The 26,275-nt window shown below is 38.9% G+C and overlaps 1 protein-coding gene across 2 annotated transcripts in view; it reads right to left on the bottom strand.

The window, feature by feature from the left end:
• LOC131062330 (uncharacterized) overlaps nt 1-26,275 on the bottom strand; it is a 76,156-nt gene that overhangs the window by 38,129 nt on the left and 11,752 nt on the right. Inside the window, exon 2 of one of the 2 annotated variants that reach the window (XM_057995968.2) lies at nt 13,898-14,550. The exons of the other annotated variant lie outside the window; for it this stretch is intronic. Coding sequence (XP_057851951.1) covers nt 14,385-14,550 — 166 coding nt within the window. The 3' untranslated portion in view covers nt 13,898-14,384. Of the gene's footprint in view, nt 1-13,897; nt 14,551-26,275 lie in introns of those variants that run through there. 2 annotated transcript variants of the gene reach the window in all.

Genomic DNA, 26,275 nt, shown 5'->3' on the forward strand with positions numbered 1-26,275 from the left:
AAAGCCAGATATCAGTTAGGATATTTGGGTGTCCTGTCTATATACATGTACCTAAAGAGAAAAGACTAAAACTAGAACCTTCTGGAAAAAGAGGAATACTTGTAGGATATAGTGAAACATCCAAGGCCTATAGAATATATATACATGGTCAGAGAAATATTGAGCTTAGTAGGGATGTAATCTTTGAAAAAGATTTAGCTTTCAAAAGAGCCCTAAATACAATAGAGCCTGAAAACTATATCCCCACTCCTAACATAGAAGAAGATCCTACTCCTGAGCTTCAGAGGGAGAATCTTGAAGAAACTATAGGTGAAACTCCAATCCTACCTAGAGAAAACCTCAGGAAAAGACCTCTATGGGCCACCAAGACTATAGCAAAAGCTCAAAAGTTTGTTGCTCCTTCAAGAACCTTCAGGGAAAGCAAAAGACCTAATAAATTCACTAGCTATGTTGCTCTTATGAATGATCTCTCTAAAGCTGAACCAAACAATGTATCAGATGCACTTAAACATCAAGTATGGAAGGATGCCATGTCTGAAGAGTATCAGTACATTATAAAGAATGATGTTTGGGAGATCGTTCCTAGGCCTACTAAGAAATCAGTTGTTTCATCAAAATGGTTGTTTAAAATCAAACATGTTGCAGATGGCAGTATTGAAAAACACGAGGCCAGATTTGTAGCTAGAGGGTTCTCTCAAAGGGAAGGAATAGACTATGAAGAAACCTTTGCACCTGTGGCCAGATATACCTCAGTAAGAACAGTACTAGCCATTGCAGCAGCAAAGGGGTAGAAGGTGCACCAGATGGATGTTAAACAGCATTTCTTAATGGTGAGATCTCAGAAGAAGTCTACCTAGAGCAACCTGAAGGATTTGAAATTCAAGGTGCAGAGTCTCATGTGTGCAGACTCAAGAAAGCTCTCTATGGGCTTAAACAGGCTCCCAGGGCCTGGTATGAAAGAATTGACACCTATCTCTCTAAACTAGGCTTCTCTAAAAATGATGCAGATCCAAATCTCTACTACAAACAAAATAAAGGTGATATGTTAGTATTGATTTTATATGTTGATGACTTACTAATCACAGGAGAAGATCACCTCATAAATCAATGTAAGAAAGATTTTTCTAAAGAATTTGATATGAAGGACTTGGGACTCCTTCATTACTTCCTAGGTTTGGAAATATGGCAAAATTCTGAAAATATTATACTAAACCAGGGAAAGTATACCTTGGACATTTTGAAGAGATTCGGAATGCATAACTGCAAACCTATGACCTCTCCCATGGAAACAAATTTACATAAACTTAAGGAAGCATCAGCAGAGTCACAATCCACTGACCCTACTCTCTACAGACAGATGATTGGGTCTCTCATGTATCTGGTGAATACAAGGCCAGATATATGTTATGCAATCAATGCCTTAAGTCAGTTTATGTGTGAGCCTAAGGAAATCCACTTGATTGCAGTGAAACATATTATGAGATACTTACAAGGTACTCTAAACCTTGGTCTCAAATATGAGAAAGTCGATCTAGACCTACACGGATTTACAGACTCAGATTGGGTTGGGAGTGTGACTGACAGGAAAAGCACTTCAGGGTGTTGCTTCAATTTAGGATCAGCTATGATTTCTTGGATCAGCAGAAAACAGTCTTCTGTGGCACAGAGTTCCACCGAGGCCGAGTACATTGCAGCTTCCATGGCTGCTCGAGAGGCAGTATGGCTTAGGAAGTTGCTTGTGGGACTATTTGGTGAACCCATACCCACTGTCATTCACTGTGACTACCAGAGCTGCATAAAGCTTTCTATAAATCCAGTATTTCATGACAGATCTAAGCATATTGAGATTCCATACCATTATGTACAAGACATGGTAGACAAAAATGTGATCAAATTGGAATATGTGACTACAGGAGATCAGACTGCAGATATTCTGACCAAACCACTTTCCAGAGTGAAGGTTGATCCCTTCAGAAAAGGTTTAGGTATGATAGAAAGGTAATCTGCTTTGTAAATAAGATGTTTAATGTGTAAACTTCTTTTGTCATGTTGAGACATTCTGGGTTTCACCCCCTGTGTTCATATCTAAGAGGTGACGATCTCTCAGATTATGAACACTTGTATGTAGACATCATAAGGTGACGATCTTATGATTCTAAACCAGTTATCATGTTGGATCTCTGGTATGTCATGGATGTGCCATGATGGTGTTGTGATAAAACATTTGTATAAAATGTTTGTGCACATATCACAACCTGGATAAAATGAGAATCTAACCATCCTCATATGTTTATCCTTAGTATTGCGTGTTTAGGCAATACTGATATCACATGTTTAGGTGATATCTTGTCATAATGAAATGATGAATCTTTTATATCACATGGTTAGGTGATACTCTATGTCACATGCTTAGAGTGATGTTTTATATTTGTATATTATGTCCTAATGATACTTCATATCATATGTATAGATGATATATATTCTTGGAGACTGACATTATGGAAAAAGAAATGTGATGCAGGTTACTTTATCTATCTTCCAAAGCTAAGAGGGAGTGTTAATGCATTAGTAGCTTCTGCAAGATAAGATTTTCCTAACTCGTTAATCTCCTCCATTCTGTTTTGGTTTACTCATCTATGCTATTAGATTATCTGATTTATGCTTTCCGAACTGAATATGTTTATCAGACTGTAACTTTGATCTTGATTATGATATTGATATTGGATAAAGATGGATTAGATCAACGAGCTGCTTAACATAGTTAAGCATCGATCTAAATGCTATTAGTTATCGGGCTTGTTTGCTTTGACACCGATTCATTATCGGGTGTGTTTATATCGATCTATTATCTTTTGCTTTGACACCGATTCATTATCGGGTGTGGTTATATCGATCTATTATCATTTACAAATGGCACCGATTAAGTTATCATAAACACCGAGTGAATCGGTAGACAGTCACGACCAAGTGACATCTTGGCCGGACATGTCTAAAAGACATGTCTGATCAAGGTGCCACTTGATCGTGATTGCTTTACTATATATATATCATTCAAAAGAAAAGGAATGACATTGAAATCGATACATGTTCATCCTTCATACCTGCAGAAAAGAAAGACGATAATATTATTGTCATAATAATAATACCAAAATCTTAAATATACCATCTAGAATATAACTTGTTCATTAAATTGGAAATTGCAATAACTTTTACACACATGATATCCACCATAATGATATATGCAACCATTATTGTGAGATCGTCACCTTACAATAATGGTGGATAATTGATACATGTTAATTATCAAAAAGACTAAATCCTATAATAGACGATAATGCATATTAATTATTAAACTGAGTTATTTGGATGACTCAGTCAGATCAGATTACTGACTGATGCTGAATTTCAACATGATCATGGAGGATTTGAGGGTATCAATGACCCTATGGCTATCATGAGACAGCTTCTAGATGCCATGAATAAAACTCAAACAAGGCTTGACAACCTGGAAAGAAGGTTTGAAGGGCAACAAGAAACCAAAGATGAGAAATATGATACACAGTTAAGGGGAAACTTCAATGGACAAGAACATAATAGGCTGAGTGAACAACGAGAAGAACACTTGGAAGCCTTAGACATGAATAACAAGAAAAACCAATTAGCAGATGAACTCTCTAATGACCTGAAGAAGATTAAACCACCAGATTTTGAAGGTCTTGAATCTGGAGACGCTGCTGAAGCATGGCTCATAGAGATGGAGAAATACTTTGAAATCCGAAATTACTCCAATAACTCTAAGGCAGCCTAGGGGGCCTATCAATTGTCAGGAGAGGTAGCGTCATGGTGAGAGAATAAGAAGGCGGAACTAGGATTAGAGGTAGCTAAGATCACTTGGGAGCAGTTTGTAGGTGTCTTTAGACAAAGATGGCTTCCATAGTTGTTTTATGACCCAAAGTTGTTAGATTTCCAAAACCTTATACAAGGAGAGTAATAAGTTAATGAATACTAGGAAAAGTTTACCAGACTAGTTAAGTACATACCTCAGTTTCAACAAGATGAGAACTTCCACATTGGGAATGTTTGTCATGGGGCTTAATCATCGGATGGGAGGAGCAATAGATGTGTTTACACCACGAACTATGGATGAGGCTTATGAAAAGGTTGTGAGATAGGAATAGAGGTTGAAGAGAGATGACTCCTACCGAGATAGAAATCACAAGAAGGTTAATTAAAACCAATCATCTCGGAATTTCAAGAAGAATGGATTCAAAGGAAACAAACCAGATTTCAAGAAGGACAAAAAAGGATTCAATAATCATTGGAAGGATGGAGATTTTACAAACAAAGGGACAAAAAAGAGAGGACCACCTGGAGGGTGTTTCACTTGTGGAGATCATTATGCAAATCAATGCCCAACAAAAAGCCAAGGCAGTTGGCAACACCGAAATCCCTTACCCTCTTAACAAACAACATTCCAATAGAGGATACATGCAGCAGTGGATAACAAGCAAACTGAATACCAGATTACACCTATAGAGATGATAGGTATGCTTTACGGGAATTCCATATCTTGTCTTATAGACACTGGTGCCACTAAATGTTTTATATCTCCTAAATTTTTAAGTAGGTTTCCTAAGAAAACTGGTTTTATGGCTAAATCCTAGACCGTAGAATATGCAAATCAAACGAGAGCTCAAGTAGAGCAGTGTCTGCTCAAAGCTAGGGTTGAACGACCAAGATTTACTACGGAAATCAATCTATATGTGGCACCCTTAGGCTCCTACGATGCGATCCTTGTTATGAATTGGTTATGGGAGCATAGGGCTAAGGTAGACTGTTTCTCCAAAACGGTGGAATCTTTAGATGACTTGGGAAACAAAGTGCTTATTAAAGGAATTCAGCATGGGATCAAGGTGCAGCGAATCTCCGCTATGCAGTAAAAAATAAGGAAAAAGAAAGGGTGTCAGATGTTTGTGGTCAAAATGGAAGAAATTAGGGAATATAAAGAGGCCATGTATCATGATGACATGATGATGTATGAAATGGACATGCATTTGGAAGAAGAGAGTGTCAGAACGGAAGGGAAAGGGGAAACATTTGCTGAGAAATACCCTTACCTTTGAGATTATCAAGATGTGTTTCCAGAGGAGTTGTCGGGTTTGCCACCTAAGAGAGTTTGATTTTTCTAGAGACTTAGAACCAAGGGCAGAACCTGTGTCTAAAGTACCTAAGTACCTTATCGAATGACAACTGTGGAGTTGATGAAGTTAAAAGCACGATTGCAGAGACTTATCAGTAAGGGATTAATCCGACCAAGTGTATCACCTTAGAGAGCTCCTATGGTTTTTGTAAAGAAGAAAGATGGGACTTTATGTCTATGCATTGATTATCGTATGTTGAATAAGGTCGCCATTAGAAACAATGATTATCATCAATTAAGATTGAAGGAGAAGAAAATTCATAAGACAGCATTTAGAACAAGGTATTGGCACTATGAATTTACTGTTTTACCATTTGAGCTCACCAATGCCCCAACAACATTCATGAATTTAAAGAACAGTGTGTTTAGGGATTGCCTAGACAAATATGTGTTAGTATTTCTAGATGATATCCTAATTTATTCAAGGACCGAGGAAGAACATCTACAGCACCTGCAAATAGTTCTACAGTGGCTACAAGAAAATAAACTTTATGGGAAGTTATCCAAATGCACCTTCTTCTAGAAGGAAGTACAATATTTAGGACATATCATTGCAGCCGAGGGAATAGCAGTAGATCGAATGGCCAATTCTGAGAAATGTACAAGAGGTAAGAAACTTTATGGGATTGGCTGGCTACTACATAAATTTTATGATGATTTTTTCTAGAATTCCACATCCTATCACTACCCTTCAAAGGAAGGGAAAAAGATTTGAATGGACGGAAAAATGTCAGAATGCTTTTGAATATCTGAAAGAAAAGCTAACTATTGCACCAATTTTAAAAGTGTCTGATCCTGAAGGTCAGTTTGTGGTTATTACAAATGCATTCAGAGAAGGGCTCAATGGAATCCTTATGCAGGATGAGAAGGTGATAGCTTATGAATCCAGAAAATTAAAAAACTATGAGCAAAACCACGCACCCCACAATCTAGAGTTAGCAGCCATTGTACATGGTCTTTAGATATGGCAGCATTACTTCGTGGGGAAAACATTTGAGCTTAGGTTAGATCACCAAGGATTAAAATACATCTTCACTCAACCTAATTAAATGCTCACCAGAGAAGATGGTTAGAGCTAATCTCTGATTATGATTTTGAGATCAGTTATATCAAAGGTTGTAAAGTTATTTCAATTTCAATTAAAGAACAAGTTATGAACTATGTATGCTATAAATGTATATGAGGAATTATGTTGATGTCTAATAATTCTGATTTTATCTGCAGGTCTGAAAGAGAGAGATCATTTTATGTTTTCTATGTCTCCTCCAAATGAATTCAATTGGTATATATATCATTTAGGCAACCGGTCAATTGGTGTATTGACCGGTCATGCCTTTTAGGCATGACCGATCAATGCACCCATTGATCGGTGCCTTTGTAATTATACCATTAACACAAGGCTGTTTATCGGTTCAAAACCTCGATAGCATATTGTAATATAATATAATGATTGATCAAGATAATGAATCGGTTCATGTAAACACCGATGATTCAAAATGCACGATGTATGTAATCCAACCGGTGCAGTTGTTAACCACTGTTAATTCCAAATGAAGCGGTGTATGTATTAAGCCCGATAACAAATATGCCCGATGATTAAGCCCGATAACAGATGTGGATCGGTGCCAATAGTTATGCACCCGATAGCAAGTATGTATCGGCTAATAACCCGATAACTTATGTATTGGCTAATAACCCGATAACTTATAGCATTTAATATGCTAAGCAATGTTTGTAAAATCCGATAATCATATGCAATATAAGTTTAGACATGAAGCATGTAAATAACAGAACAAGGAAGGTTAGAAATATCTTATCTTGCATAAGCTACCATGCATTAACAAAGGTAAGAAAAACAAAGTAGTAGATGCTCTAAGTCGTCGAAGATATTTATCGTCAATAATAACTATGAACACGGATTTTGGAGCTCAAGTTCTGCAAAATCTTGAAGGAGATGAATATTACAACCAAGTTCGAGAGGCTTTATAAATCAACTCTCAGGAATCCCAAATATGAAGGATTCAGCATCAAGTCGAATGAACTTTTGAGATACCAAGGGAGAATGTATGTTTCGAACTATCCTAAATTAAGGAAATTGGTTTGGAAGGAGGCTCATTTGGCACCGTACTCCGGACGTCTGGGTGTGATGAAAATATTAAACCTTTATATTATTGGAAAAGAATGAAGAATGATGTTGCGAGATTTGTGACAGGATGTTTCGAATGTCAGAAGATGAAAGCAGAACACCAGCACCTAGCGGGATAATTGCAGCCACATGCCATTTCAAATTGGAAATGGCTGATCATTAGCATGGATTTTGTTCAAGGCTTTCCCATGACAAGGAACATACATAATGCCATCTTAGTGAGGGTGGATAAACTCACCAAGGTAGAAAATTTTATGCCTAGAAATTTCACTAATGGAGCACCTGTATTGCTCGGAAATTTGTTCAAGAGATTTTTCGTCTACATGGGGTTCTTGAAAGGATTATATCTGATAGGGATGCTATAATGACATCCAAGTTTTGGCAAACCTTGTTTTCAGCCTTGGGAACTAATTAAACATAAGCTCAGCCTACCATCCCAAGACAGATGGACAAACAAAAAGAGTAATCCAAGCCTTAGAGGATCTTTTAAGAATGTACTGTTTGGACTAGCAATATAAATGGGAAGATTATCTTCCTCTGGTAGAATTTGCTTACAACAATTCATATCAATCCGCCATAAAGATGGCACCTTTTGAAGCATTGTACGAAAGGAGGTGTAGAACTCCTATCTAATAGAATATTAAAATAATGTTAATTTTAGTATTAATGCTCAATAGTGTATATTCTATTTTAGTTAGATCGTCTACGATCTTCTCAGCAGTTTCTTATTAGAAACTTGCTATTCTTGTAAATATTCTTGTATTATTTATGAGCGCCTTGCTCATTCTATAAATGAATCAATTCTTTGAAATCCATATGCTTCTGCATTTGTTTTATGGTATCACAGCTATAGGAGAAATTTTTTCGAAAATTTTTTAATTCTAATTTCCAATTAGTGGAAATTTTCGAAATTATTTCTGGTTTTTAAAAATCCATCTAGGGTTTTTCAGTTTCCTAGCTCCTGTGACTACCTCGCGGGTTTGTACAGTCGCGTTTTTTTTTTTTTCGCAACCTGTGTTCGGTGGTGGTGTTCATGTTGGTGCGCGACCTGCGGAGCCGTCGCGACCTGTGTTCGGCGGTGTTCGTGGTGGTGCGCAACCTGCAGAGTCGTCGTGACCGGTGCTCCGTCTGTCCGCGACCTCTGTGCGTCTACGACCTCTGTGTGTCCGCGACCTGCACCTTCGGCGTCGCAACCTGCAACCCTCGGCGTCGCAACCTGCACCCTCAGCGACGCGACGTGACCTGCAAATGCGTCGCGACCTGCACCCTCGGCGACTCGACGCAACCTGCAAACGCGTTGCGACCTGCACCTTCGGCGACGCCATTTTTTTTCTGAGCAAATCATGGCTTCCACGACCCTCTGAAATTTTCGATTAAGGTGTTTACCTTCCAGTTTCCATCGAAAATAAATTATACTTGCAGATTCTTGGTGGGTTTTTCGAACCCCAATCTGGGTAGTTGTCCGTTTTTTCTGGGTGCCTCGATTTCGTGCCTCGATTTTTGAGCCCGCGGATTCAAATTCTGACAGCAGATTCCTTTTGGGTTTTTTGCACGAATTTCTGGGTTGTCTTTGGATTTTTTTGGGTTAGCCGGGAATTTTTTTTGGGAAACGTGCAAATGGCTTCTCTAACCAACCTAATGTTAGAAGGCAGTCAACGCTTTAATGGCAACAATTACAACATCTGGAAACAGCATATGTTGACCATTTTTGAATATAGGCGTCTTGACCAGCTTGTTTTGGGAAAAGAGCTCAGTCTTGGTACACCTGGTGCAGATCAAGATAAGTTTGATGAACGCAATCGAGAGGCAGTTATGCTTCTCAAACTCTCAGTGACTGATGATCAGTTACTGCAGATTCCTTCAGGCAAGACAGCTTCTGACATCTGGAAGCATCTGAAGGAATTGCATGAGACATCCGACAAGAGCCGAGCATTCTTTCTAAAGAATCAGCTGTTCTCCATTATGATGGACGAACGTATGTCCTTACAGGAACACCTCACGAGGATTAAGGACATTCGAGATCAGCTCGAAGCTATTGGTATGAACACTTTATTGAGACCCTCAATATTACTTCCACTAATGTTGATCTGAAGTTTTCAGAATTGTGCACCAAACTTCTACAGCAGGATCGCTGGAAACAACAGTTTGGTAGTGGTACTACATCAGCCTCCTCGGAAAATGCCTTCACAGCCCAATCCTTTCACAAGGATAAAGGCAAATTTCAGTCCTCTCAGTCTTCTCAGCAGAAAGGATCTTCTCAGACACAGGATGGAGCTAAGAAGAAGAATGTGCAGTGCAATTACTGTCACAACTACGGCCATATGAAGAAAGATTGCCGTCAGAGGCTCGCTTCTGAACAAAAGAAGCAGGGAGGGTCACACCAGAAGGCACATGTTGTTGAACATTCCGAGCAAAAGGAGTCTGCCTTTTATGCCTTTATGGCTAAGAGGTCTTCAGATCATGCCAGGTCTTCTGCTTGGTACATCGACTCTGGTGCATCACGTCACTTTTCTCATCGGCGTGACTGGTTTACAGACTTCTCACCTTTCAGTGATTCCGTTGTTTTTGGCGGAGGTGAGGAGTATACATTTGTTGGCAGAGGCACTGTTCAGATACAGTCTGGTGGCAGGACTCTCTTTTTTCTGAATGTGTACTATGTTCCTGGAATGGAACTTAATCTGCTCTCTGTCAGCCAGATTATGAGGAATTCTCCTCAGCTAGATGTGGTGTTCAGTGCTCACAAGTGTTCCATCATTGATCGGGAGACTCGTCTTACTGTTGCTGTTGGTCTAGAGGATCATGGCCTATATAGGCTTCTTGACACTGGTGATTCTCCTGAAGTGGCTCTGGCAGCTCATGTTTCTCCTCTCAGCACTTTGTGGCATCAGAGATATGGACATCTCAACATTCAGTATCTCTCTCAGCTATCTCGGGAGGGACTTGTTTCAGGGTTACCTGATATTCAGACTCAGCATCTTGGAGTATGTGGCGCCTGTCAAGCTGGCAAACAGCATAGGACTTCATTTACCCATGGAAAGTCTTGGCGCGCATCTAAGGTACTTCAATTACTTCATGCTGATATTTGTGGTCCTATGAATACATCTTCTGTTACTGGTTGCAAATACTTTTTGCTTATTGTAGATGATTTTAGTAGAAAGATGTGGGTGTACTTTCTTAAACATAAATCAGATGTATTTAGTATCTTTCAGAAGTTTAAGTCCTTTGTTGAAAAAGAGTCTGGACATAGTATCATTACTCTTAGGACAGATAACAGGGGGGAATTTTGTTCTTCTGCATTCTCCAACTTCTGTGATACCCATGGCATCAAACGCCAATTGACTACACCCTACACTCCTCAGCAAAATAGTGTTGTCGAGCGTCGCAATCGTACGGTTGTTGAGATGGCTCGCTCTATGTTACAACACAGGAGTGTTCCGAATAAGTATTGGGCTGAAGCAGTGTTTACTGCTGTCTACCTACTTAACCGTTCTCCTACTCAGGCTGTTAAGGGGAAGACTCCAGAAGAGGTTTGGTCTGGTCGGAAGCCTAAGATCAGCCACCTGAAGGTTTTTGGCTCCGTTGCCTATGTTTGGATTCCAGATGCTAAGCGCTCCAAGTTGGATTCCAAAAGTCAGAAACTCATGATGACAGGATACAGTGATCACCATAAGGCCTACAGACTGATAGATATAGACACTGAATGTCTTATCTTCAGTCGTGATGTTGTATTTGATGAAGACAGAGGATTCTTTCAATCCCCTTCTTCTGAGCAGAGTTTTGAGGATCAGCCTCACAGTGTTCTTATTCCATTAGGTTCGCCTGATGGGAGGGATGATGCAGAATCTATTTTCGATGATGCACTACCTGAGTTCCCTCCGGAGAATAATCCTCCTCCTGCTGCTCCTGTTCCTGATCCTGAGCCTCTTCCAGCTCCTCCAGATGTTAGCACGTCTACTCTCCGGCCTAAATGGTGGGCCAAGACCATTGGTGATCTCAGGGATACTGAGCTCATTGAGGGTAGAACCTCCCGTAATAAGAGCAAACAGCAGCATACAGTCAATTTTGCTCTCATGGCTAACATACACAGTGTTTTTGAGCCTCAAACATACTCAGAGGCTAAAGGTATACCTGAGTGGGAACAGGCTATGGAAGCCGAGTTCCAGGGTCTTCAGAAGAATCACACTTGGGCCCTTTCTGATCTTCCTTCAGGAAAGAAGCCCATTAGCTGCAAATGGGTGTACAAAGTAAAATACAAAGCTGATGGAACCTGTTGGAACCCTAAAATTTGCAATTTTTAGAATTCCAAATTCCAAGACAAGGAGAAAGAAAAATTCTAAATATATATATATACATATATATATATTGAATAGGTACAAGTAATATATTTTATATTTGTTGCACAATACGAAACCATAAGATAAACACAATAATGGGCATAAAAAATGGAGTGTGAAGCACCAAAGGGGGTATTTACATCATTTAAAGACCATTTATCCATTATATACCCATAAAATAGCCTTAAAATACCTCTAATATGCCTAAACAACTTGTAAAGTGACAATTAATTACATAAACTAAGGCAATTTCGGGATTTGGAATTATTTTTATTTAAAAGGGGGGTGTCTTTTCACCCAAAGGGGTATGAAAACCATTCAAACACATATATATGTGTGATGTAAAATGTAAAGAGAGAATAGAGAGATACAAGAGGTGGAGGCAATTTTGTACTTTTAAACTTTTTATCAAAAATAACCAGTTGCATTTTCTTTCTCATATGTGTTGAGAGTTAACATATTTTTAGAAGGCAGTTGCTTATGATATTATCTAAAAGTGGATAAGGTTATTCGTGTTCTTCCAGTAAAATTTTGTGTTTTATATTGTAGATTTGGATCAAAAAGATTTACTCGCGAATTGTAATTATTCCTTGTATTTCTTCCTTGGATGGTCTCTTAAAAGTTAGGGTTAAATTCATTCAAGCAGTTTACAATATAGACATTGAAGTAGAGCTCATAAGAAACAGTAACTGACAGACTCATCGAGAGGTGGTGGGATTAAAAACTGTCTCATAAGTTTACACAATAAGTCTTGAAGAAATATAAGACTTTGTAGCCCAAATAGGAGGAAAGGCACTGATCATTTGTAAACAAACCCTTTAACCATACCAGTTACCCTTTACCTTTAAGCATTAGGATTAGTAGAGTAGGTATAGTAGGTAATTTAGCCAAAGTGTAACATATATACTTTTGTAAGATACATAGATCAATACACACATCTGAAATCAGTCTGTTTAAGAAACTTATGCCATTCTGAGACTAGGAGATATCAGATTAAGACACTAAATCTGCTATAAAAAGCATTAGTTGAAGGAACAACTAGTGAGTAGGTATACCCGCCTAGGTCCTGTAGAGCCTAAAGTGAGAGAGTTAGTAACCAAATAGGTTCACTCTATAAGTTGGCCAAGTCAATTGGAGGGTTTGATCATAGGAGTTGGCATTTCCTTAGAACCTATCCAATCTGTTGATTTGAGACCCAACAGAACCCTAGACAAGTATAAGGCTCGTCTTGTTGCTCGTGGGTTCTCACAGAAAGAAGGCATTGACTACGAGGAGACTTTTGCTCCTACAGCCAAAATGAGTACGATACGGCTCGTTCTTGCCTTGGCAGCCCAGTTCATTTGGAAAGTCCATCAGATGGACGTCAAGAGTGCTTTTTTGAATGGTGACTTACAGGAAGAAGTCTACATGACGCAACCCCCAGGATTCAAGGTTGCTGGTCAAGAACAGAAGGTCTGTAGACTAGTCAAAGCACTCTATGGTCTTGTTGACATGTATTTTGTACACAGCCTAACACAGAATAAAATACCTAAGGGTATCTTATCCTCTCTTGAGAAAAAGTCTCTAACTGCTGAAGATTCGCATAAAGGATCAGTTAGGATGACTCCAAGGTTCCTTTTAGTAGGGTCTCTACATGTGGACAAGCTTGCCGTGGTATGATGTGATTTGCTGGAATCACAAGGGGACTTACATGTGATGATTGAACTTCCGATCTGCTTTGCTGGACACAGGCTCTTACTAACTTAGATTTTAAAAAAATGGGAAAAGGATGGGGGTGAAGAGAGGATCTAATCCTAATACTAAGAATGTAGGAGCAATGATTTGATTTTTGATGAAACTCTAACTAGGTCTTGTTTTGACATCAATGGAACATCTACACAAGGCTAGTGCGATCTTCTAAGGGAAGCTTTATGATGTTCAAATCATCACCGCGGGCATAGATACCATCCAAGTTGATGCATATCAATGAAGAGGCGACAAATTGAAATTGAGCTTAAGCTGAACGATTCCAGTTGACTACACAAGGCAAGTCTGCAATCAACAAACTGCTAGTAGTATGGATATACGAATTCCATCATTAATCAATCACATTTCCTCCATTCATCTAATCATCTACCATCTAAGATTGAAGACTCAACAAGAAACCATGCAAATTGCAAGAAAACGACATATTTCACCATTACTTCAATGAAAATGGAGTTTGTTTACAATCAATGGCAACAATTTCTTGCCTTGTCCTCCTATTCTACTCTAATTACTATTCTATCAACTATATTCTAACTCTTCCAACTATTTACATGCTATCTCTAACTTATTGCTAATTAGCCTTTACAAATGAAATGCCTCGGCTTATATAGTGCCCACAATACAATTTGATGGCCTAGATCAATTCAAGATCAATGGCCAAGATTTTACAATGAAAACCCTAATTAGGGTTTGTTACAACCATTACATAACATTTAATGCTTGACCAATGATAAAATTGTATTGCTTGGACACATGTCCCTTCTAGAAAAATCGACCAATGGATAGCTGGGGTAGGTACATCGGAGTTTGTGCCACCTTCCATGAGTTAAGTACATTGAATCTGGACATGCTGAGGTGGACCACACTGACTGGAGGAGTGATGACTGGGATGCCACCTCATCTGACACTTGTAGCTTGCTAGATATTCAATTTGATGTCGTTGAGAGGCTATCTTTAATTAACTTCTTGTTCTAACTCCTTCTGTCCTTGATGTGCAAGATGATGATGTACCTCGCCTTGGAATACTGGATTGGAAGAGGTTGCCCATGTCCTTGCTTGATCGTCCCGGCGAAGACCGTCCTTGATCCGGCTTGATTTTCCTTGATGAGATCTCCATTTGATGCCTACACAACATTTCAAAATTAGTAACATGATTTTGCAATACATAACATAAATTAGAGAGCAAATTTTAGGAAACTTAATGATAAGTCCTTGAATTATCATTTCCTAAAAAACGATTGAGCTACTGGAATTCAAAATTCAAAATTCAAAATTTAAGCTATGACGATCAACGTTCAAAATCAAAACAATAAATCCATATCGCCATACCTCTCTTGAGAGCTAACACTAGAATGCAAAATAAAGGAATTTGCCCAAGCAAAAATCAAAATTTGAAGCCTTTGACTTGATCTCGAAGGATAATGAACGTCCTCTTTATTAATTCGCCATCCCTGGAATCTTTGATGTGTTCTGCAATGTCTTTCACCTTAATTCAAACTTCAAGTTCGCACTCCTTTGATGATATTAGCGCCTTCCTTTGCTTGAAATGAAATTCGCACCTCTAACACACAATTCGCACTACTCCTTTGTCTTCCTCAAATCGCACTTGAATGATAAAATGGTAATGTGAAAATAACAATCTTCACCACCCTTTATAAGCGCTTACACCACCAATTCACTCAGGCCGACTTTTGTAAAAATAAAGCAATTTAAAACGATTTTTAATAAAGAACAAGGGCCGACCTTCATAAAACAATAAAATACCAAGCGCTCCCTTTGATTTTTTTATTAAATTAATTAATTTAGTGCCTATAATTTTAAATAAATTCGATTTTTAAAAGGCAAAAATTAATTAATAAAGGGCTATGCGCTATTTTTAAATGCCACTTAATTAAATTTTCAAGACCTATCGGACTTAGCATTTAAAATAAATTCAAAACTTGCTTGAATGCCAAAATTGGAGAATTGGGAAGAGTACAAACCTCATCACCCTGGTCCCTGACTGAGGGACAGGAGCGATCCATCAACTTAGTCTTGATCCTTGCGTTTTTGACGTTCAAAGTTTTCATCCTTACGTTGGTATTGCCATTTTCGCTAGGTCCTTCAAGCTTGATTGACTTGTTCTTGCAAATGAATGTCCTTTAGATATGATATCGCCCTGGTCCCTTGGGGAGGGACAGGAGCGATCTAGATCTTTTCACTTGAAATTCTCCGTCCTTGATATCAACTTCTCCTTTATTACCTTTCAAACAACGCTTTGAACCCTTTGCAAGTTTGTTTTGTCATGATCTCCGAAGGAAAATGAGTGCTTTGGCAAATATCGCCCTGGTCCCTTCCTGAGGGACAGGAGCGATCCTAGTGTCCTGGCTCAAATTTGCAAACTTTTGATCTTTGTTCTTCGTTCATTGTCTTCCAAAGGACATCCTTGACCATGCCTATCTTTGCCTTGTCTTGGTTTTGACGGAACATGAGTGTTTTGATGAAAATCGCCTTGGTCCTTGTCCAAAGGACAGGAGCGATATGAGTTCCTTGCACAAATTGGTAACACTTTGACGTTCAAAACTCTTGCATATCATCTTCAAAAGACACCTTATACCTTGTGTGACCCCGAAAAACCCTGACTTGGCATGAACTTGAAGGAAAATGAAGGATCCCATACAAATCGCCCTGGTCCCTTGGAGAGGGACAGGAGCGATATAGCTTCTGTGTTCAATTTAAGGATCTTTTAACGTTTGAAGTCTTTGTATATCACCTTCTAATCATGCGTTGGACCTCATACGACCTTGCAAAACCTTGACCTTACGTGATTTTTGAGGGATTTGGCTAATATAATAAATATCGCTCTGGTCCCTTCCTGAGGGACAAGAGCGAACTTCAAGTCTTTGGGTTCATGCTTGCGTTCTCCAACTTGCAATTGTCCTCATCGTGTAAAATGTAGTCTTTTTGATCCCCTTGGTCGCTTGACACTTGCTTAACTTTTGAAATCTATGCCTTTATGGAAATATCGCTCTGGTCCCTTCCTGAGGGACAGGAGCGAATTAGATGTCTTGGTGAGGTTCCTTCAATATTGGCAACTTTGGATACTTCGTTCTTCATTGGGACACTTCGAAACGCCTTTACCACCCTTCATCTTGACTTGGAACGGTTTTGAACTTGAGGAAAAGGCAACATACTCACTGTATCGCCCTGGTCCCTTGGAGGGGGATAGGAGCGAATTTGTACTTGTAGTCTCCATCACACTTCGCCAGCTTCCAAATTTATCTTCAACGATCTCGTAATGTCCCCTTTCATTCATCCATGCCTTGAGATCGGTTGTAATTTGGCAAGAAAATCATCTACAACAAAAATCGCTCTGGTCCCTTCCTGAGGGACAGGAGCGAACTTAAGCATTTTGGTCTTTTGTTGGCATTTGGCGATCTTCAATTTATCTTCAATGAGTTCATTTTACCTCCTTTCTTACCTTCAAACATAAAACTTACTTGATCTTTGCCCAGATCGTACCTTATGAAGAATTTCGCTCTGGTCCTTCAGTGAGGGACAGGAGCGAATTTGACCCTCTAGGCAAAAACTTCATCATTTCATTGTTTTTGATCAAGTCTGGATGCTCTATCATGCTCATTTCGTCCTTCACCGTGCCTTTGATGTCTCAATTCGTCCAAACACGGTCAGGAATAGCTCAAATAAGTATTTTCGCTCTGGTCCCTTGGAGAGGGACAGGAGCGAAATTCGCTCTGGATCCTCAGTGAAGGACATGAGCGAAATTTGACTTTTCGCACTCTCTATCAGGATAATTTTTATGGAATATAAGATTTAAGTATAAGTGTACTTTAAGTTATATTCCATATATACTTTCAGGATGTTTGAGAGTGGTTTCAGACCTCCAGGAGTTATATTGCAAAATCTAGTTTTTTGAGGTTTTTCAGTTTCCAGACTTAGTCAAATTTCAGGATCAGGACATTCCAGACTTAGCCAAATTTCAGGGTCAAGACATCACTCAAGCCGGACTTGCTATCCTATTGATCTCCCCGACAGCACTCAAAATGCAAAGGCTAGCTAACAAAACCCTAAAAACCTAAAAAAACAAACCCTAAAAAGCAAAAGAACATGGGTCCCCATTTGCAATGGGGCGATGTGTGAAAATGTCACAACAGGTCTGAAACAAGCTCCTCGGGCTTGGTACATGAAAATTGATAAGTACTTAACAAATCATGGTTTTCAGCGAAGTCCATTTGATGCAAACCTGTATATCAAGCATACTAGTAATTGTATTCTGTTTGTGGTTGTCTATGTGGATGACTTAATCATTGCTGGCAGTTCAGCACATTTGATCACTGGGATCAAACAGGATTTGTGCCGCACCTTTGATATGACAGATTTGGGACTTCTACATTACTGCTTAGGAGTTGAAGTCTGGCAGACTGAGAACAGTATCTTTCTCTCTCAGTCCAAGTATGCCAGAAGTCTTGTGGACAGGTTCAGAATGCAGGATTGCAAACCTGCCTCTACTCCTATGGAACCCGGGCTCAAACTTTCAGCTTAGTCATCTTCACCAGTTGTGGATGAATCTCTGTTCAGGCAACTAGTGGGCAGCCTCATCTATCTTACTGCCACTAGACCTGACATCAGTTTTGCAGTGAGCTACATTTCACGCTTCATGACAGCTCCCAAGGCTGATCATTGGATAGCAGCAAAGCGTGTGCTGCGTTATGTGAGTGGCACTCTTGATTATGGACTTCTGTACACTCGGAGTTCTGATCCTATACTCAGTGGCTACATAGATTCTGACTAGGCAAGTTCGGTTGATGACCGTAAGTCTACAGCAGGGTATGTGTTTAGTTTGGGATCTGGTGCTGTCACATGGACTAGTAAGAAGCAGCAGGCAGTGGCTCTCTCCTTGACAGAAGCAGAGTATCGGGGAGCAGTTAAGGCATCTTGTGAGGCGGTTTGGCTTCGACAAATGCTTGCGGATATGCATGTCTCCCAGGCAGGTCCTACTCCCTTGTTCTGTGATAATCAGGGAGTGCTCAAACTCGCCAAGAATCCAGTCTTCCATGAAAGAACCAAGCATGTAGAAACTCATTGTCACTATATTCGACAGCTGGTTGAAGACGGATCCATCCAGTTGCTGTATGTTCCTACCTCGGAGCAGCCAGCAGACATCTTCACCAAGCCCCTTGGTCCTGATAAATTTGTAAAATTCAGGGGGTCTATAGGTGTGGTTAATAGATTGAGCATTAAGGGAGGGTAATAGAATATTAAAATAATGTTAATTTTAGTATTAATGCTCAATAGTGTATATTCTATTTTAGTTAGATCGTCTACGATCTTCTCAGCAGATTCTTATTAGAAACTTGCTATTCTTGTAAATATTCTTGTATTATTTATGAGCGCCTTGCTCATTCTGTAAATGAATCAATTCTTTGAAATCCATATGCTTCTGCATTTGTTTTACTATCAGCTAGGACAAGCTAGAAGATAGAATAACCCTTGGACCAAAGATGCTCCTTGAAATGGAAGAACAAGTAAACCTGATCAGACAAAGGTTAGCAAAAGCTCACGATTGGCAAAAAAGCTATGCAGATGCAAAGCGTATTCCCAGGCGATTTGAGGTGGGAGAGAAAGTTCTCTTAAGAATTAAACCACAAAAGAGTTCTATTATATTTTGAAAAGCTTCGAAGCTAGCCCCAAGATATGTGGAACCCTTTGAAATCCTATAGGTTATCAACCTAGTAGCCTACAAGATTGCTCTACCTCCAACTCTCCACCCTTTGAAATCCTATAGGTTATCAACCTAGTAGCCTACAAGATTGCTCTACCTCCAACTCTCGCCTGATTGCACAATGTTTTTCATGTTTCCTATCATAAAAAGTATGTTGCAGGTTTTGATCATATGATTGACTGGAATTCCTTGTAGGTTCAAGATCCAGGGCTAGCTATGATTGAAACACTCAAGAGTGCTTGAGGTACATAAGCTACGCTTGCGTAACCATGAGGTTACACAATGCAAGGTCCAGTGGGACCAATATGCAGAGGATAGTGCCACTTGGGAGGATTATGAAGAAATCATTAAAAAAATTCCTTATTTTCTAAAAATAATTGAGCTATTTGAAATTTTGGAATGAACAATTAGAATTTTGTTTGAATAATAAGAATGATCAATCATCGAGGACGATGATTCACAAGGGGAAGGATATGTTACATCCCTCTTTCAAACAATGGTTTTAATTTAAATGATGTAAATGTGTGAAAGGCCAAACATTGATATTTTATTGCTTTCTTATGTAAATGTGTAATTTTATGTCTAAATTTATAGATAGACATGAATGATTCTAATTGGCTAATGGTTTTAATTTAAATGATGCAAATGTGTGAAAGGCCAAACATTGATATTTTATTGCTTTCTTATGTGAATGTGTAATCTTAAGTCTAAATTTATAGATAGACATGAATGATTATGATTGGCTAATGGTTTTTGTTAGTTTTAGTGATCAAATTTAAGTAAACTCGGAAATTAACTTAAATGTAAACACACAAGAGACACAAAACACAATATACCCTAGGAAAAACCCAACATCAAAGATCCAGATCAAAACCCTTTAGTATGAGCAAATTACAATTACAATAAGAATCAGATCACTTATCTGATAAGACTCCCAATCTAGGGCAGTGCTTTGTCAATATGAATTCCTTTATGTGCAGACCCTAATCTGAAGATGCACAGGCAGGGTTTCGACTGTAAGGTAGATGATTGTCACAGCTTGATATCACCCAACAAATCTGCCAATAAGTTTGCTACCTGAAGATGCACAGATCCGAACTGGAATGGAGCTTGACATACACAATATTTAGCACATATGTGAAAGAGATCTACAACCTGGTCTGGCATACAAATTCGCCCAACTGTTATGAAGCCATTCATTGATTTTGTGAAGACCAATTTGCTGAAGAAGAGCAGAGAGGATATTCGCTAGGGCAGAATATTTGATTGCTAGGAATGATTGATTGAATGTATATATCTGATTGCCATATCCTCTTACATAGGTCGGCCTAGCCTCATTAGGCCGACTTCTTCATATTATTTTCCTTTTGACAACTTTGGCGCCCAGATCAAGTTACATTTTCCAATGGGGCCCAACCCAATAATTTGATTGCATATCACACGTTTCATTTGGGGCTGGACTCAATTACAAGTTACATTATGAGTCTCCCTTACATTTAACTTAATCACAAGTTACATGGTGTGATTTTGGGCCCAGCCCAATAGTAATTTAATCGCACAAGTTATACACCAAATTTGAATTGCATTTATGCAACATTTAAATTTGAAACATAATCCGAGCTAGCTATAATTTCAACAGTTTTAATTTAAATGATGCAAATGTGTGAAAGGCCAAACATTGAAATTTTATTGCTTTCTTATGTGAATGTGTTATCTTAAGTCTAAATTTATAGATAGACATGAATGATTATGATTGGCTATGTTCATCTTTTCTTATATATATATATATAATGGATGAGAAGATAAGATTGATCTAACTATTTTTCATATGACCAAGTGGATGCATGATAAGCTACGCCCTCAGGAGGGAGGGAGAGTATTATCACGGAGAGGACAGCAAACTTCGGAAGAGACCAACTTGCCATCAAGCCCTAAGCCATAAGTTAAGTTGTTTTTAAGTTGGTCATCACCTTGGCCATCTAGGTAATTGTCTTGCCTTGTCATTCGATAAACGGTTGATCTTATCCCATTTGCGTCTAGGTGAGTTGTTAGTGTGTTGTTTTCCATGTGTTTAATAATATTAATAATCATTATCGAATTGAATGCTTAATAATCATCTTTTGGTTAGGCTTATTAACTTATGTAATTTATATGCATATATAAATGTATATCCAAATATAAGAGTATAGAGCATACATACATACTTATATGTATATGTATGCATACATTCAATCATTATTGAGTAATGTACGTATAAATACATGTATATAAATATGGATGTATGTATGCATATAACTTACACGTGAATATATATTTCTTTATGATTTCTTAAGCATTATTTGAATTATGATATCAACTTTGTCTTGAAGCTTGCTTATTGTTTGGGGAGGTGGGGTGGAGACATTACACCACCTCTCTAGACTTTGTGGTAAGCCACCATCATGGGGGAGGCGTTATTAATTTGCATGTGCGGTCCTTGGTGGTGGAGCGTTCTTATTTGAAGGTTTTCTTTTCGAGCGGGGACTTCTTGATCTTCATCTCTTTTTCAATCATGATTGCTGAGTAAATTATGTGACTTTTTCCTGCGGAAAGATATTCGTTTTTCTACTACATTGTAGTTTTCCTGAATCAAGATTCTTTTGGAAGTTCACCCCATTACTTGCTCGACACATCTAGAGGAGGTTCGACGGAGCTTGTGGATATCTTACTAGAGTGGCAGACATTGCTTACCAGAGGAATCATTCTTGTCGAACTTGTCATAACTAAGGCACGTCATATTCTTTAGTCTGATTAGAAAAGGAAGCATCATTTGTTGTTGTGATTTGCTAAAAGATATAAAGTCTAAGTGTGTTTAATTGTTGATTGGAGCATTGCTGAGAATTATATTTTTACTATTAAATAAGAATGATTACTGAGAGGAATGTTGTCTGCTTGCCCTATTAATGGCACAACAGAGCAGCGATTCATGAAATCCATTCTGGATAGTGTCTTATTATGTTTTCTTTGTACTAAACTCCGGATCATGCATGTATCTAGTTCATAACTATTTGAAATGCAGAGATTAATCGTGTATTACTATTTGATAGTGAAAATGTTACTCATTAAAAGGAAAAGAGAAAAGAAATCAAAAGAATCTTCCTCTGTTTAAGCCATGTACAATTTGTCTTGAGTAGCCGATGTATAGCTGATGCATAATGCCTAAGAATAAGGGTTGCTTGCGTACTGTTGACATGTTTTTTATGACTACGTCGAACACAGGAAAAAAGTTACCAACGGTCACCTTACTCTCTCGTGATCAAAATTAGTCCGTATGCTAAGATTGCACAAAAAGTTCAAATGGCTAACTCTAAGGTTCCTTCAGTGCGTGGACGTGACTCAATTGATTGATGGGTTTGTTGCTAACCCAAGGGGCCTTACGTATTCACTTGAAGAGGATGACAAACTTATGCAATTTCAAGGATTTCTATGTGAATGATTTGCAATGAAAGCCCTCTTTTTTGGATTTTTGGATTTAAGAGATGAGGAAAAGTAAATGAGGAAAGGTTTAGAGGACTAAGCTAAGGTTAATCTAATCCTATGAACACGGAGACGGGATTACTTATGCAAAATCCAACCACGCTTCGCTTTGCCAGCAATGCACAACTACACGAAGGCGGTGCAATCTTCAAAGGGTGTGTTAAAGATTTTCAAATCATCAATAGAAACCATCAAATTGAACAATCTCTACTAATAATCAAAGTGAAACATACACGAATAATGGGGGGGCTCAGGCTAACTTTGCACAGTATGCAACAATCAGCTGCACACCAAAAGTATGAGCACGAATCTTGCAACAAGCAACCCTATCAAATCCAGTTCGTCTAATAACATAAAGCAAGATCTATTCTAATTGAAGGGAGCAAGACCATGCGGATTGCTAATATAGAACAAGAATACACCATCAAAATCGAACAATGTATTAAGTGGCTACTTCAACAATCTTGATGCAACAATCTCAGACAATAATCTCTCCTCCCTTACAAATGAGGGGGGGCACACCTTTATATAGGCTTCAAGCCCTGGCTACATGCAAAACCCTAATTAGGGTTTCACCCTAGATGATTCCCCACTCAAGATGCAACAAGGTAGGAATCAGCTATTAATGCCCACTAAGCCCATATACAATTAATTCCATCCCATTACAATTAATTACATTCAAAAAGTGCCCACTATGCAATGAATGTACCCTCATGCAAAAATCACCCATGATGGCATAAATGCACCATCATCTTCTGAATGTGACGGCTGCATGCAGAAGGAATCTGCCATAATGCCATAATGCCATAAATGTGACGACTGCATGCAAAGAGATGCTTCATTAATTCAGCGTCCGTTGACTCAGCTGCCACTTGGCGAGAAAACCTTGGAGAGAGAAAACTTCAGGAGAGAAGAATCTAATCCATGAAGAATTTTCTTGAAGTTTCTCGAACTTTCCTTGCTCTGGAGGAGATTTTCCACCATCTACTATTTTTTAGGAATTTCCACAATTTTAGGGTTTTGGTCCAGGATAGAGAATTCTCTCACGAATCCATATCTTCAAAAATTTCTAAATTTGGACGTCAATTGAGCCCTGAAAAATGGATTTTTTCAAATTTGAACCGAGGGGAATTTTTTTGCTTTTTCATTCCATTTCTGACCTCCAAAATCCCCTTTGCCTTGGAAAATCTTCATCCTAAACTTGGGCATGGAATTCACTTTGCATGGTGGAATTTCATTATTTTGCATTTCTTCCATGCCTTAGTCGTTTTGAAGCTCATCTCTGTGGATTTCATTATATCATGGTCTTCTTTGATTCTCCATGACAATGGAGTTTTAGAATTTGAATCTTCCCTAGGGCGCAATTCCTCATAAGGCAAGGAATTCATCCTTTTTTCGTATTTTCCATTCCTACCTCCATTTGGCACCTTGACTCACTCATGGGCAGATTTTTACATAGGTGGAGGAATTCATGATTCTTTCAATTCTTCCTTGACCACTCCACTTTGGCGCCCTCCATAATTCCTAGGCGGCATTTCTCCCTTGTGATGGAATTCCTTCCATCTTGGACTTTCCTTGATGCTCCTTCGCCTTAATCCTTCCTTGAGCGTTATTTATCCATGAAGGAGGAATTTTGCAATTTTTCATCTTTTCCTTCACCACCTCCCTTTGGCGCCCTACCTGAGTGTTGGACGGAATTTCCCTTAGGTGGAGGAATTGACTATTTTTCCTTCCTACCAAGCATACTACATTTTGGGGCCCTTCCATGTCCTAGGGCAGAAATTTCACCTGGAGAAGGAATTCCACTATGTTGTGCATCCTTCCTTGACCCCTCAAATTTGGCGCCCTCTTGAGTGGTGGGGCGGATTTTCACCATGGCCAAGGAATTCACAATTCTTCCCTCCTTCCATGACAATTGAGTTTTGGCGCCATTTGACCTCCTAGGGCGGAATTTTGTACTGAAGGAGGAATTCACTTGTTTTGCAATCTTTTCCTTGTCTCCCTTGTTTTGGCGCCCTTTCCTGTGCATGGGCGGATTTTTCACTAAGGCATGGAATTCATACTTTTTCCACCTCTCCCTGGAGGGTCCATTTTGGCGCCCTTCTTTGGCTTGGGGCGGATTTTTTATGGTGAGGAGGAATTTAGCAAATTTGGATTTTTTCCTTGCTTCCCTTGGTTTTGTGCCCTCCATCATCCTTAGGCGCCATTTTGACTTGGCCATGGAATTTCATCATTTCCATGGATTCCTTGCACCCCTCAATTTGGCACCCTCCACAGTGCTTGGGCGCAATTTTGACTAAGGAAGGAATTCATTGATTTCTCATCTTTCCATCTCCACCTGAGTTTGGAGCCTTGGATTGCAATTTGGCATGGGTGAAGGAATTTCACTTGTCTTGGATTCTTCATGAACTTAGATGAATTTCTAGGCTTCTTCCGAAAGAGGACTTGATGTGATTTCTCGGAATTAGATAAAAAATTTGGCTTTCCCTTTCAAGAATGGGCTTTCAACACTTAGCCATTTTTTACTCTCTCTGTCTGCTTTCTGACTTTCTGGAATTAGAAGTAGTCGTGAATGCTTGGCCTTCACCACTTCGCTTGAATGGTCCTGCCAAAAATGAACTTCCAAAAATAGAAACCTTTAGAACATCAGTGTTAGATCCCTAGAATAGGACACAGGAATGACTTACTATAAATAGAAACTACTACATATAGTAAGTTTGATTTTTAGCAAAATGACGAGACATTCCAAGACTCAGTAAAATCCCTAAAAAATAGAAAGTTGCTCTGTTTTGGCTCAAATTTTACTGGGAGGTTCCTTGAAGGGTCTTGATTCCAGTTGTATGTTTAGTTTTCCAAAACCCTCACAGAAACCCCTTAAATCTAGGACTAAAGGCAGAAACCCTAAATTTGACGAAACAGGCCCTAGACTTCACCAAAATCACTCAAACGAAAAGCAGACTAAACCAACGCGACCCCCGAACACTCGCAAAGCCGAGAGACTGACGAGATCGCCACCAAAACCCACAAAAAACCAAAACCAAACGACCAAAAGGGCCTAAAAGGTAGGGGGTCCCTATCTGGGATGGGGCGATGTGTGAAAAGGTCACAACACATACCTGTGCCATGGTATGTCGAGCAGCATTCTATGAATCTAATCAGAAAATGAAATAAGTTCATTGACTTAGTAAATTTAATAAACAGATACTCATGCTATAAGAAACCTATATTCAATACAATTGAATCAATCCTGAACTTATAATTCAGCAAATGAAAAATAGAATCACAATGAAACACATATATGATCATCTGAATCTATTAAAATTTAAGACTGTTACTTTAAGTCATGTGTTAATTTGATCAGTTGATCTTGAGGTTAATAATGTTAGGACCCACCTCAATTCAAATTTATATGGGTTACAGTTAATGTGTGGTTAATGTCATAATATCAAAAAGGGTTGTTATGACCGTTAATGTCAATAGACATAAGATTGGTGTATAAGAGTCTAGTGGGTTAGTTGAACTTGTATGATTTGTGAGTTAGTTGTACTCTAGTATGAACAAGTCGAGTAAGGGTGGTGAAGTCTGACAGCACTTGTGTGCACTCATTTTGAAAC

Source organism: Cryptomeria japonica, chromosome 5 (genome assembly GCF_030272615.1).
Source record: "Cryptomeria japonica chromosome 5, Sugi_1.0, whole genome shotgun sequence".
NCBI classification, from domain to species: Eukaryota; Viridiplantae; Streptophyta; class Pinopsida; order Cupressales; family Cupressaceae; genus Cryptomeria; species Cryptomeria japonica.